At 34.7% G+C, this 12,279-nt stretch overlaps 1 protein-coding gene across 4 annotated transcripts in view; it reads right to left on the bottom strand.

Annotated features, from left to right (window-relative positions):
• Window positions 1-11,304: 11,304 nt before the first annotated feature.
• GRIA2 (glutamate ionotropic receptor AMPA type subunit 2) overlaps window positions 11,305-12,279 on the bottom strand; it is a 164,934-nt gene continuing 163,959 nt past the window's right edge. For 2 of the 4 annotated variants that reach the window (XM_067035427.1, XM_067035429.1), the window contains exons 15-16: window positions 11,812-12,060; window positions 11,305-11,421 (exon numbers count right to left, since the gene is read on the bottom strand). In XM_067035427.1, coding sequence (XP_066891528.1) covers window positions 11,815-12,060 — 246 coding nt within the window. In that variant the 3' untranslated portion in view covers window positions 11,305-11,421; window positions 11,812-11,814. The remainder of the gene's footprint in view (window positions 11,422-11,811; window positions 12,061-12,279) is intronic. The other 2 variants (XM_067035430.1, XM_067035428.1) reach the window with 1 other exon arrangement.

Raw genomic sequence — 12,279 nt, 5'->3', positions numbered from 1 at the left:
GACACTACATAATGATCAAGGGATCGATCCATGAAGAAGATATAACAATTGTAAATATTTATGCACCCAACATAGGCACACCTCAATACATAAGGCAAATACTAACAGCCATAAAAGGGGAAATCGACAGTAACACAATCATAGTAGGGGACTTTAACACCCCACTGTCACCAATGGACAGATCATCCAAAATGAAAATAAATAAGGAAACACAAGCTTTAACTGATACATTATACAAGGTGGATTTACTTGATATTTATAGGACATTCCATCCAAAAACAACAGAATACACATTTTTCTCAAGTGCCCATGGAACATTCTCCAGGATAGATCATATCTTGGGTCACACATCTAGCCTTGGCAAATTTAAGAAAATTGAAATCATATCAAGTATCTTTTCTGACCACAACGCTATGAGACTAGATATCAATTACAGGAAAAGATCTGTAAAAAATACAAACACATGGAGGCTAAACAATACACTACTTAATAACGAAGTGATCACTGAAGAAATCAAAGAGGAAGTCAAAAAGTACTTAGAAACAGATGACAGTGGAGACACGACGACCTAAAATCTATGGGATACAGCAAAAGCAGTTCTAAGAGGGAAGTTTATAGCAATACAATCATACCTTAAGAAACAGGAAGCATCTCGAATAAACAACTTAACTTTGTACCTAAAGCAATTAGAGAAGGAAGAACAAAAAAACCCCAAATTTAGCAGAAGGAAAGAAATCATAAAGATCAGATCAGAAATAAATGAAAAAGAAATGAAGGAAACAATAGCAAAGATCAATAAAAGTAAAAGCTGGTTCTTTGAGAAGATAAATAAAATTGATAAACCATTAGCCAGACTCATCAAGAAAAAAAGGGAGGAGACTCAAATCAATAGAATTAGAAATGAAAAAGGAGATGTAACAACTGACTCTGCAGAAATACAAAAGACTGTTAGAGATTACTACAAGCAACTCTATGCCAATAAAATGGACAACCTGGAAGAAATGGACAAATTCTTAGAAATGCACAACCTGCCAAGACTGAACCAGGAAGAAATAGAAAATATGAACAGACCAATCACAAGCACTGAAATTGAAACTGTGATTAAAAATCTTCCAGCAAACAAAAGCCCAGGACCAGATGGCTTCACAGGTGAATTCTATCAAACATTTAGAGAAGAGCTAACACCTATCCTTCTCAAACTCTTCCAAAAGATAGCAGAGGGAGGAACACTCCCAAACTCATTCTATGAGGCCACCATCACCCTGATATCAAAACCAGACAAAGACGTCACAAAGAAAGAAAACTATAGGCCAATATCACTGATGAACATAGATGCAAAAATCCTCAACAAAATACTAGCAAACAGAATCCAACAGCACATTAAAAGGATCATATACCATGATCAAGTGGGGTTTATTCCAGGAATGCAAGGATTCTTCAATATACGCAAATCAATCAATGTGATACACCATATCAACAACCTGAAGGAGAAAAACCATATGATCATCTCAATAGATGCAGAGAAAGCTTTTGACAAAACTCAACACCCATTTATGATAAAAACCCTGCAGAAAGTAGGCATAGAGGGAACTTTCCTCAATATAATAAAGGCAATATATGACAAACCCACAGCCAGCATTGTTCTCAATGGTGAAAAACTGAAACCATTTCCACTAAGATCAGGAACAAGACAAGGTTGCACACTCTCACCACTCTTATTCAACCTAGTTTTGGAAGTTATAGCCACAGCAATTAGAGAAAATAAAGAAATAAAAGGAATCCAAATAGGAAAAGAAGAAGTGAAGCTGTCACTGTTTGCAGATGACATGATACTATACATAGAGAATACTAAGGATGCTACCAGAAAACTACTAGAACTAATCAATGAATTTGGTAAAGTAGCAGGATACAAAATTAATGCACAGAAATCTCTGGCATTCTTATACACTAATGATGAAAAATCTGAGAATGAAATTAAGAAAACACTCCCATTTACCATTGCAACAAAAAGAATAAAATATCTAGGAATAAACCTACCTAAGGAGACAAAAGACTTGTATGCAGAAAACTATAAGACACTGATGAAAGAAATTAAAGATGATACAAATAGGTGGAGAAATATACCATGTTCTTGGATTGGAAGAATCAACATAGTGAAAATGACTCTACTACCCAAAACAATCTACAGATTCAATGCAATCCCTATCAAATTACCACTGGCATTTTTTACAGAACTAGAACAAAGAATTTCACAATTTGTATGGAAACACAAAAGACCCCGAATAGCCAAAGCAATCTTGAGAACGAAAAATGGAGCTGGAGGAATCAGGCTCCCTGACTTCAGACTCTACTACAAGGCTACAGTAATCAAGACAGTATGGTACTGGCACAAAAACAGAAATATAGATCAATGGAACAGGATAGAAAGCCCAGAGATAAACCCACACACATATGGTCACCTTATCTTTGATAAAGGAGGGAAGGAAACACAGTGGAGAAAAGACAGCCTCTTCAATAAGTGGTGCTGGGAAAACTGGACAGCTACCTGTAGAAGTATGAAATTAGAACACTCCCTAACACCATACACAAAAATAAACTCAAAATGGGTTAAAGACCTAAATGTAAGGCCAGACACTATCAAACTCTGAACACTATCTTTATATACATATTAAAAATAAACATTAAAATGCATATTTGACACTGTATACTCAATCTAGGTTTTTAACCAGTTCTTCATGTTTTTATTTGCAAAATGTTTTTACATTTTCTAGAAGCTAACTAATATATAATAATGGCAATTTATGTTTGTATGTATAATTCCACCTTTTTCAAAAATGGTTTTAAGGACAGCCACTAATCAAAGATGAGCATGTGTATTTCCTTACCAATTATTGACTGAAAAATTTTTCTCCTCATAAATATTTAAGACAACAAGAAAAATAAATGTAAGTACTTACTTTAAAAATCTATGGCAAAAACATTTAAAATGGTCTTTCTATGAACTGTCATGCTGTTTTTCTGGCCAGTTCTATGCAACTGTCTTACTCAGAGTAAGTTTCATTTCTGGATACAAACCCAATCACAAGAGTGCATCTTAATTCAAAAGGTAAACTAATAATTACCCTCCCCAAAAAAGTCCTTCTGGATTTAGCTTTCTTACTCTTCAGATATTCAGCTGGTTGTCTGAGAACTAAAGAGATCCCATCTGATGAACGGGGCCCAAAGGATGGGGGTAAGGAACCAGCCCTGGATTATAATCCTGGCTTGTCCTTTACCAGCTCTGCACAGCTGACTGATGACTTAACTCCTCTGTCGTGAAGATGATCAGGCTCTTTGAAATTTATACTGGTAACTAATTATCCTTTGATGCTGGAAACTGTTATTCAGATACTTGGGGTATATACTTTTCTCCTAACTCCAGGAAGCTATTTCCAGATATTGAAGCACAATTTTATTCACCATAAGTTATTGTTTTTTAGATGAAGAAAATGCAGAAGAGAGGACACAGTGTAAACATGACTCCAAAATTCTTTCTCATAAAATGTTTCGACAACTAATTATGAAGTACGAATACCGGAAATTAAATTTTGAAGAATCAAATACTTTAAAATAAATTTTAAATAAAAAAACAGCAAGGCATAAATTGGGGCTTGATTTAGTTACTTTGATTCATGTGTCCTACCTAACTAGTTGCTTAATTTTCTTTCGAAAACCGCTTTAAAATATCCATAATAATTCACTCCAATCCACTGAATATTTTTTTGAGCTAAAATAACTCTGAAGGTAAGTTAAGTATGTTATAAATAATTAGCAGAATAAATGCTATAGAGGATGTGGGATATTTTTAATACACACATGAACATACACACACAGGGAAACACAAACAATATTAAATAAAAATGAACAAAGACATGCTTATCTCTTGAACACAAAGAGCTGACAGGATAATGCACATAAAACAGACTTGACAGGCTTCTAAGATACAGACTAAGTATAGTTATAAATCCAAGAATGCATTTTAATTGAAAAAGAACCCCAAATGAAGATGATAAGCCTCACACTGATTATCCGCGCCAAACCTCACTGAGAACTAAGGCACATATTTGCAAGAAGGCTATGTAAAGATTGATATGCTGTCTGTGATCTCAGAATCACGGAGAACTTAGTGTCACATGCGACTGCCATTCATGACTTAGACTTCAGGAAAATTGTTCTCTGATAGTTGAGAGAACAAGACAAGTCTAATTTGGGGAGGGAGGGATGGTGGGAGGGAGAAAGACACAGGCAAAGGAAGAGCATATAGTTCAGAATACTACAGATTTACATTTTCATAAGTATCTCAAGAACCTTGCAAATCATTTTCATGAGGCTATTTCCTTGCAAATCTGTAAATATTTACACAAAAGTGTTTTTAGATATGGGTCAAATATTCAATAGCTTAAAATTGTAACAAGCACAGGGTTTTGTTTTTTGTTTTGGTAACACAAAATTCTTGAGGGGGAGAAGGTGATTTTTACATGAAAAACCTTTAAATTGCGTTATATTATGTCAAAAATAGAAAGAAATAGAAATCATGCTTACATTAATTTATAATTGATTTTGGTTCTGATTCTTACCAAATGGACTTTCTTATCTATTAATATTGGCAATATAATGGGTGATAATTAAAATACCATGACCATAACACATAAATTCTTAAATGTAACATATATTTTTCTTTGGTTTAGGAAATTCAACAAAAGGGCAGATTCCTCCAAAACACCTTCCATCTGAAATAAAATACCCTCAATGAATTTAGGTGTGATTTAATGTAAACGTTTAAATAAAATTTTAAAATTATAAGTTGTAATACTCATTTTAAGAATTTTCATGAATAAATTCTCAATTGGCCAGCTTACAGTTAAGAAATTACCAGCTTGTTCTAAAATATTTTTCTTTAAATTTGTTGCAGTTTAAATGTCAGATGCTATTTAGCTGCTGACTAAAAAGATTGTGCTGGCCAAAAAGTTCATTCGGTTTTAAGTAAAAATAAAAGACATTTTTCATTTTCACCAAGAACTTTATTGAACAACGTGTTCATTAACCAAACGAACTCTTTGGCCAACCCAATATATTGAATGATATTTGAATAAACTCTTATCCAAAGAAATAGATTCTAGAGATATACCTTAGCCCTTCAGGTGGCAACAATTTAGAACTACCAAACTGTGGTATTTGTTAATGGATTTAATTTGACTCTTTGAAAACAGAGATAGAAATATTGATTGGTTGTCAAACAAATTTATGGACAAGCACAGTTTATGAAACCTACGATTTTCTTTGAGAGAGGAAAATATTTTGAGTCTATATTTAAAGAGACCATTGGTGACTGTCGTCAGATATCTACTCTAAATTCAAGTTTGAATGTCTTTTTGGACAGAAATATATAACTCTGAATTGTCAGTTATCCATATACTCAGATTATTTCTAAGTGAATGGGATCAAAATCTACACCCTTTAAAGAAAATATAATACTTAATCATCAGAAAAGAGGTTTCCAGTTTAGCCCTTGCCTTCAGTTTCTATTTTTTCAAGATACATTCAATAAATATTTGTTAGACTGAGTGAACCAAATTAGTGAATGAACGTCATAGGCTAGAACTGCCTTTCTAATGTCTTAAGATGATAAAACAAATTTGGAACTGAATACCAAAACGTTTTTCTGCACCAAGTGGCACCCAATGCATGAACTTATTTTTTTAGACCACTGTTTAAAGAAGAGACAATGTTTCCTTATGTTTTAAGAGATCATATTACGTTTCTTTTCCTCATCCAGGGAGACAGTCCTAGCATCCACCTCCTCCAGGTGAGAAGACAAGAGACAGAGGGAGACGTGCAACAAGGGCGGGGGAAGCTAGAGTCCTGGTTCTGAGTCCCTCCTAACTGCTTAATCCACTGCCCCACATTCCAACTTACAATAAAATGAAATTGGCCCATGAACCTGAAAGGGGAAAAAAAGAAAGAAAAATGACCAAATTCATTCAGTGAATTCAGGCATATCCAGTGAAGTAACAGTGAGTTTATGCATCTCCGCAAAGGAACTTGGTTCTGAAATACAGCAAGTCCCCTACGTAGGAACGAGTTCCGTTCCCAGAGCACGTTCGTAAGTCCAATTTGTTCGTAAGTCCAACAAAGTTAGCCTAGGTACCCAACTAACACAATCGGCTATGTAGTACTGTACTGTAATAGGTTTATAATACTTTTCACACAAAAACATACATAACAAACAGGCACAAAAAAAATAAAGAAAACATTTTTAATGTTACAGTACAGTACCTTGAAAAGTACCAGCTACATCACTGTCGTTTTTGCACTTGCTTCCGGACAGCCTGGGCTTGAAATAAAGATACTGTACTCTATACAGTCCTGTACAGTAAAGTACACAAAAGCACAACCACTTGTAGCGGACACACACATGTGACAACGTACGCGAGACACGTGAACCAACCTACGTGGTTGGACATACGAACACACGTTCGCATCTTTGAAAGTTCGCAACTTGAAGGTTTGTATAGAGGGGACTTATTGTATCAAAATTGACTTTTACCTAGTGGGGAAAAAAGGCAATTAAAAAATAATCTGGAAGTGCTTGAGGGTGGAGTTAAAATAGAGAATCAGCTCGTGTTCATTCTAAAGTAACTTGAAAAAGGAATTCTGATGCACAAACATCTTAAAAATAGAGTTCTCACTCTTCCTGCTTCACTGAAGAGCCTCCCTTTTCTACAGAAACTCTGTAAATTGTGGGGCTCTTTAAGTACATGGAGGAATATAACAAATTTGCAATTGTTGGATCAGAATATGTGGCTGATACAGAAATAGAGCTGAGCAGGAAATTTTTACTTCACTCCAGAAATTTTTAGTCATTTTTATGGTTATTAAGAAGACTCTAGACTGTCAGTCTTGTCTTTGACAAAATGAACTGCATTCTAAGTGCTCTCAAAGCAAAATCTCTCAGAAAAGACAAGCCAGAAATAGATGGGATACCATGGAATAAAAGCCAAAAGGCAAGATGCATGAAATTTTTAAACTGGATACCATTTGAAGTATAACATATGAGAAATTGCAGTTGTACATAAGGGCAGGAAGAGAATGTAAAATGGTGAAGCAAGAAGGAAAGGAATAGAAACAGGATATAAAACACAGACACAAAATCTTATGATTCAGATTTATTCCAGGTACTTTCCTACCTGCATTGGATATTAGGGCATTTGTGTTAGTCTGTGCTTGCAGATCTTCATTTATAAATAAATATGTTTGAACTTTCATGTACTTAGAGAGCCATATACTATCTATGAGTTGTTCTTGTTTGAAACATAGAATTAGAGAATTTATTGATTAGTAGCCAATAGAATTCCCAGTGTCATGGTCTTACCAAACCAACACATTGAGAGAATGAATCCTTCCTTTTAAAAACTTTGATAAAACTGTCACAAACCATTTAACACAACCCCAAATTCTCATTCAGAATATCTTGATAATTCATTTATACTTACCCATTTTTCATGTTGGAGATTAAAAATAAATGAATTTAAAATATTGGAACACTTTACACAAAATTTACTCTACTTTTAAACAGATATTTATATCATTCTGTTTCCTTTAATAAGCTTATTTAGAGTTCATATAAAATTTGTGGAACTTAACCAATAAACTCTCCCAAGTTCATAATATATACTAATAAACCTTACATCCTCAGTTAAAGTTGGCAATCTAGAATGTATGCAACTAATTCAGTCCATACACCTACCTATTTCATTTGAATTAGAAGAAAATGGATTATTTGCCTGAATTACATGAGGATTTTATACGACAGACTAGCAGGCTCTCAAAGTGCAACAAATAAACTCTTATCCAGCCTAAAACAGGTTTAAAGACCCACAAATACATTTTAAGGTAGAAGTGATACTTGAGTTTTGTTTAAATTTACTGGGCTGACAAGCTAGGATATGATGAGATAGGAAACAGAAAAATGAGAAGGAACCACATTGTATTGTTTTCTACTTAGTTTCAATAAGTGTTTTCTTTAATGGCATTGTCAAGGTGTTGTATTAAAATCACCCTGTAGGGTTATTATATTGCTAATGCTTCCGTTCATTTGCCCAATTTACTACCATGACCACCAAAATATTTATAGAAGTTGCAAACTCAGGATGGCAGAATATCAAGATTACTGTATTTTTAAGCAGATGCATTGGTATACTCTGCTTTTAAACATTAAATATATTCAAACCGCAAAACTCTATACAAGAAATTTTAATGTGCAATTGTGAATTTTAGAATATACCTAAAGAGTAACTGCAAGAGTTTTAGTTTCTCATCAATACTCTCTTTGAGTAAAGCAAGAAATGAAAACTTTTGAAACATGTAAGCTGGGAAATGTGTTACCTTGTGGAATTTTTAAAGTAAGTCACCTTTCTGCCCTTTAATACCATTATGACAGCAGCTGAGCTGACAACATACAGTGCCAAAGGAGGAATAAACTTAACTAATAGTAATATCTCTACATATGCCCGAAGCACTTAATGACTGTAAGCTTGGAATGTTGAAAATGTTAATCACTTCAGCTTAAAAAAGAAGTGATTTTTCCTTTCTTATATTTGTACCGAGCTGATGTATAAACTGAGCAAAGGATGTCTTTTCTGAGTAGAAACACCTGGGTTTGTTTGGGAATACATTTAAGTACCTTATTTTGGTTTCTCATTATTATTAGTTTTCAGAACTATCAAGTAAAAATAAATAAAGATCATTGCCTTTTGTAAGAACACGTTTTATGTATGACTGAAGGTTTTACAACACTCGGAAAAAGCCATCTGATGTTAGATTTTAAAATAAAATCAAAAGCATTTTCTGACACAGCACACATGAAAAACTGGAAATTCCAATATCTTCAATAGAAGTTGTAGAAAGTGTATGTCTCCTTGGAGTCTGACACCCACTTAACACAGCAGAAAATAAGGTACCATATACTGTAAACAAAAAAGTACAGTAAAGGACAGTTGTAAATTTACATAAGAATAGTTCATAAACATTTTGGTCTTTCCATAACAGTTTTTATATAAAATGCATTAAAAAACCCTTTAGGCAGCTGTCGTCACTCTTGTTTGACCACTTTTCACTTAGATGCACACAGACATTTATATAGCAATATATAGATGCACCATTACATGGATATTATACTATGATTACTGCTTGTAACTGAGATGTGCATTATCCAATCAACATTATCCATAGTTGAAATACTCTTACAGTATGTATTCTTGTCATGTTGTATCTATAAAAACATGAAAATATAACTTTACATTATTTCAAGTATTTACATTAGTTCAAGCTTGACAGAGAAAAATTGATAAGCTACGATTTTTAGAAGAGTAGGCCCAGAGGTACAATAAATAGCATTGATTGTATATAGTCATCTTTTCCAGTTTTAAAAACTCATTTTAAGTATAATATGGAAAAAAATTAGTCTGCAATTTGGTCATTCTAGCATTGATGATTGATTTAAACTTAAAATGCACCTCCAACATTCCTGATGAGGAGAAATGCACTAAAATTATACTGTATTATCGTGGAATTTGTGATCCGGGACAGCTAAATTTAGGGAAGAACATCAGGATACCTCACGGCACCACGGTCCGTGCAAGTGGTTGCTATTAGACCCTACATTTCTCTTTCCCTTCTGTGATATATAATAAATAAGAATGTTTGCCAGGCACTCAGTGAAGTACCAAGTGCTACACAAAAGGCGTACTTGCAGAAATAGCAAGCATAGAAATATTAAAAATAACTATTGAATGTTAGTAATCACTTAAAACCTTAAATTAATTTTATTTTAGAGGGCTTCAGTAGAAAGAAATGGTCTTTTATGAAGGGAAAGATAGCTCCTTTAAATTTCTTAACTAGAGAAATGTAAGTTCTTTAGTCAAAAGTCACAGAAATGTGTTTTATCCACACTGGGCATTTTAAAATAGCCATTCCACCTGAGGAATAAGTATAAAAAATATATATATTAGGGTTGTTTATATTGATGGCAATGGGAAGAAACTATATTGCAGCTGAGCCAAAAGTGCTTAAACTTTTCATAATATATAAGATTTATGACAGCTCTTACAACTTTAAAAGCCAAAACTCAGATTTAGTTTACGGAATTTGATCAATGGGCATCTATCTATTTTCAGGGCATCTCTAACTTCATTTACAACTAACCCTTCTCTCTGTCAGCTCAAACACTTTAAAACAGAACCTCACATACTCTGATATTTGTTTTTAATATTAGTTTTTAAAATCTATTAGCATTTACCTACAGAGATTAAATGCTTTACGCTAAATATTTCTCTACATACGATAAGACATACTTAAAAACAGGTTCAGATTTTATCTGGGGACGAGTTTATACTTTAAGGACCACCCGGCCTTCTTAAAAGGGGGCAAATTTCTCTGGGAACCTAACAATTTAACAGTGTCTTTGAACTCGATTGATGGCCAAACTGTAGCTAAGCAAAATTAATTGGACCGCTTGCAAATAAAACAATAGAAAAGTGCTTATTTCAAATGTCAAGCACTGCCAAGTAATTTTACATTAACACCAAATGTTAAAGAATAGGATACATTAAAGTTTTAATAACAATATTAAATTACTACAAGATTTGAATCTTCTCTTTGTTTTTCTTTCCTTAGCATGTACATATTTGGCTTTGAAAAATATGTAACTGATACCTAAAGCCTTTATAATCACGTCCCACTCGGTTTAGTCGTTGTTGTCTTATTCAACCAATATGGAAGCAAATTTATCGAAAAGCCAGTTTGTTTGTGAAAATACCTAAAAATATTTTTTTAAGTTTAAATGTTTTTTTTTTTTTCTTTTTCTTATAAAACATGTCACATCTTGATGCAGTTGATGTCAAGTGTGCTTAAGTCATTATGAATCAAGAGACTAACAACAGTGGCTGCAGAAACGGGTTTGTTGTCTGTACAAAGACGCCAGTGAAATTAGAGTACTTCCACGGTAGCTGTGCATGTCCACCAAGCTTCGTCCGGAACTGGAGTAGAAAAGGATGTTGTGTTTCTAGGTGACCATTCCTTGCAACTCAAGATGAATTCCACATATTTAAGAATTCTTGGCTGAAAGAAAAGTCTTCAAGATACTGGATGCCTCTCACCACTTTGTCAATAAACACACAAGAAAACCATTGTGTAAGGCACTCAAAAGGTTCTTATCAATCACGAGATATCAGTCACACTGACATTCATTCTCATGCCAGGACTCACGTAAGGGACAGCATGCACTGCTTTGGGAAATTCTGGAGTCATAACACGTCCATTTTCTCCGGTACTTCCTGTAACTGACAGCCTCTCCTCGCTGCTCATAGCCTCATTCAAGGTCACCTTAAATGAGAGGTGGGAGGGAAAGAAAGAAAAAGAAAGCATATGTTAAGGTTTTCAAATGTATCCAGAGTAAAGGCGGTGCTGCTTTAGAAAAATTTACTTCTATCTGAAAGCTTGCAGCAAATGAAAGCAAATAGCGCCAAAATGAACTACAAATAATAAAGCACAATTACAGCGGGGATCTGCCCACATCCCCCCAAGCTACCGTGTCATTAAAGAGGAAAATGGACAGTTGGGCTGCCGGTTAGTCACTGACCAGGAACACAGAAGAACAGCAACAGGACATACAGGACGATCCACTGGCCACCTTCCTCATTTAAAAGAGCTTAAGGACGCGACAAGAAAGCTAAAACGTGCACTGAGAAGGTTGTATTAGAGCCTCGTTCCTACCCCCTAAATCTTAACACTTTCGATGCCATATACGTTGTAACCTTCCTTATATGTTGCAAAATTCTGTGAATTCTGCGAGGAAGATGGGTTAATATTCTGTGCATTCTTTGCCACCTTCATTCGCTTCGCCTCGGCCCTTGACTTGTAACAGAACTCAATCAAAGCCACCAGCATGGCCAAGCCAAGGCCCCCGACAAGGATGTAGAACACTCCAGCAACGTTGCTCAGACTGAGGGCACTGGTCTTTTCCTAAAGAACGCACACGAGAAGAGGTTATCAGGAAGGCAAAGTGGCGAGGGGAAGAGAAAGAGCAATGTCACATAGCATCATCACAGGGACAGCCTAGTCACACAGAACGCATTCAGATCTGAGAAACAATGGATTCTCTCTGAGACGGTCTGTTTTCATGACGGCTACCATGACACGACACAAAAATGAACTGGAGATTCTGGTAGACTCAATCAACTC

The sequence above is a fragment of the Kogia breviceps genome, chromosome 6, assembly GCF_026419965.1.
Source record: "Kogia breviceps isolate mKogBre1 chromosome 6, mKogBre1 haplotype 1, whole genome shotgun sequence".
NCBI classification, from domain to species: Eukaryota; Metazoa; Chordata; class Mammalia; order Artiodactyla; family Physeteridae; genus Kogia; species Kogia breviceps.
This window is presented reverse-complemented; position numbering and strand designations above follow the sequence as displayed.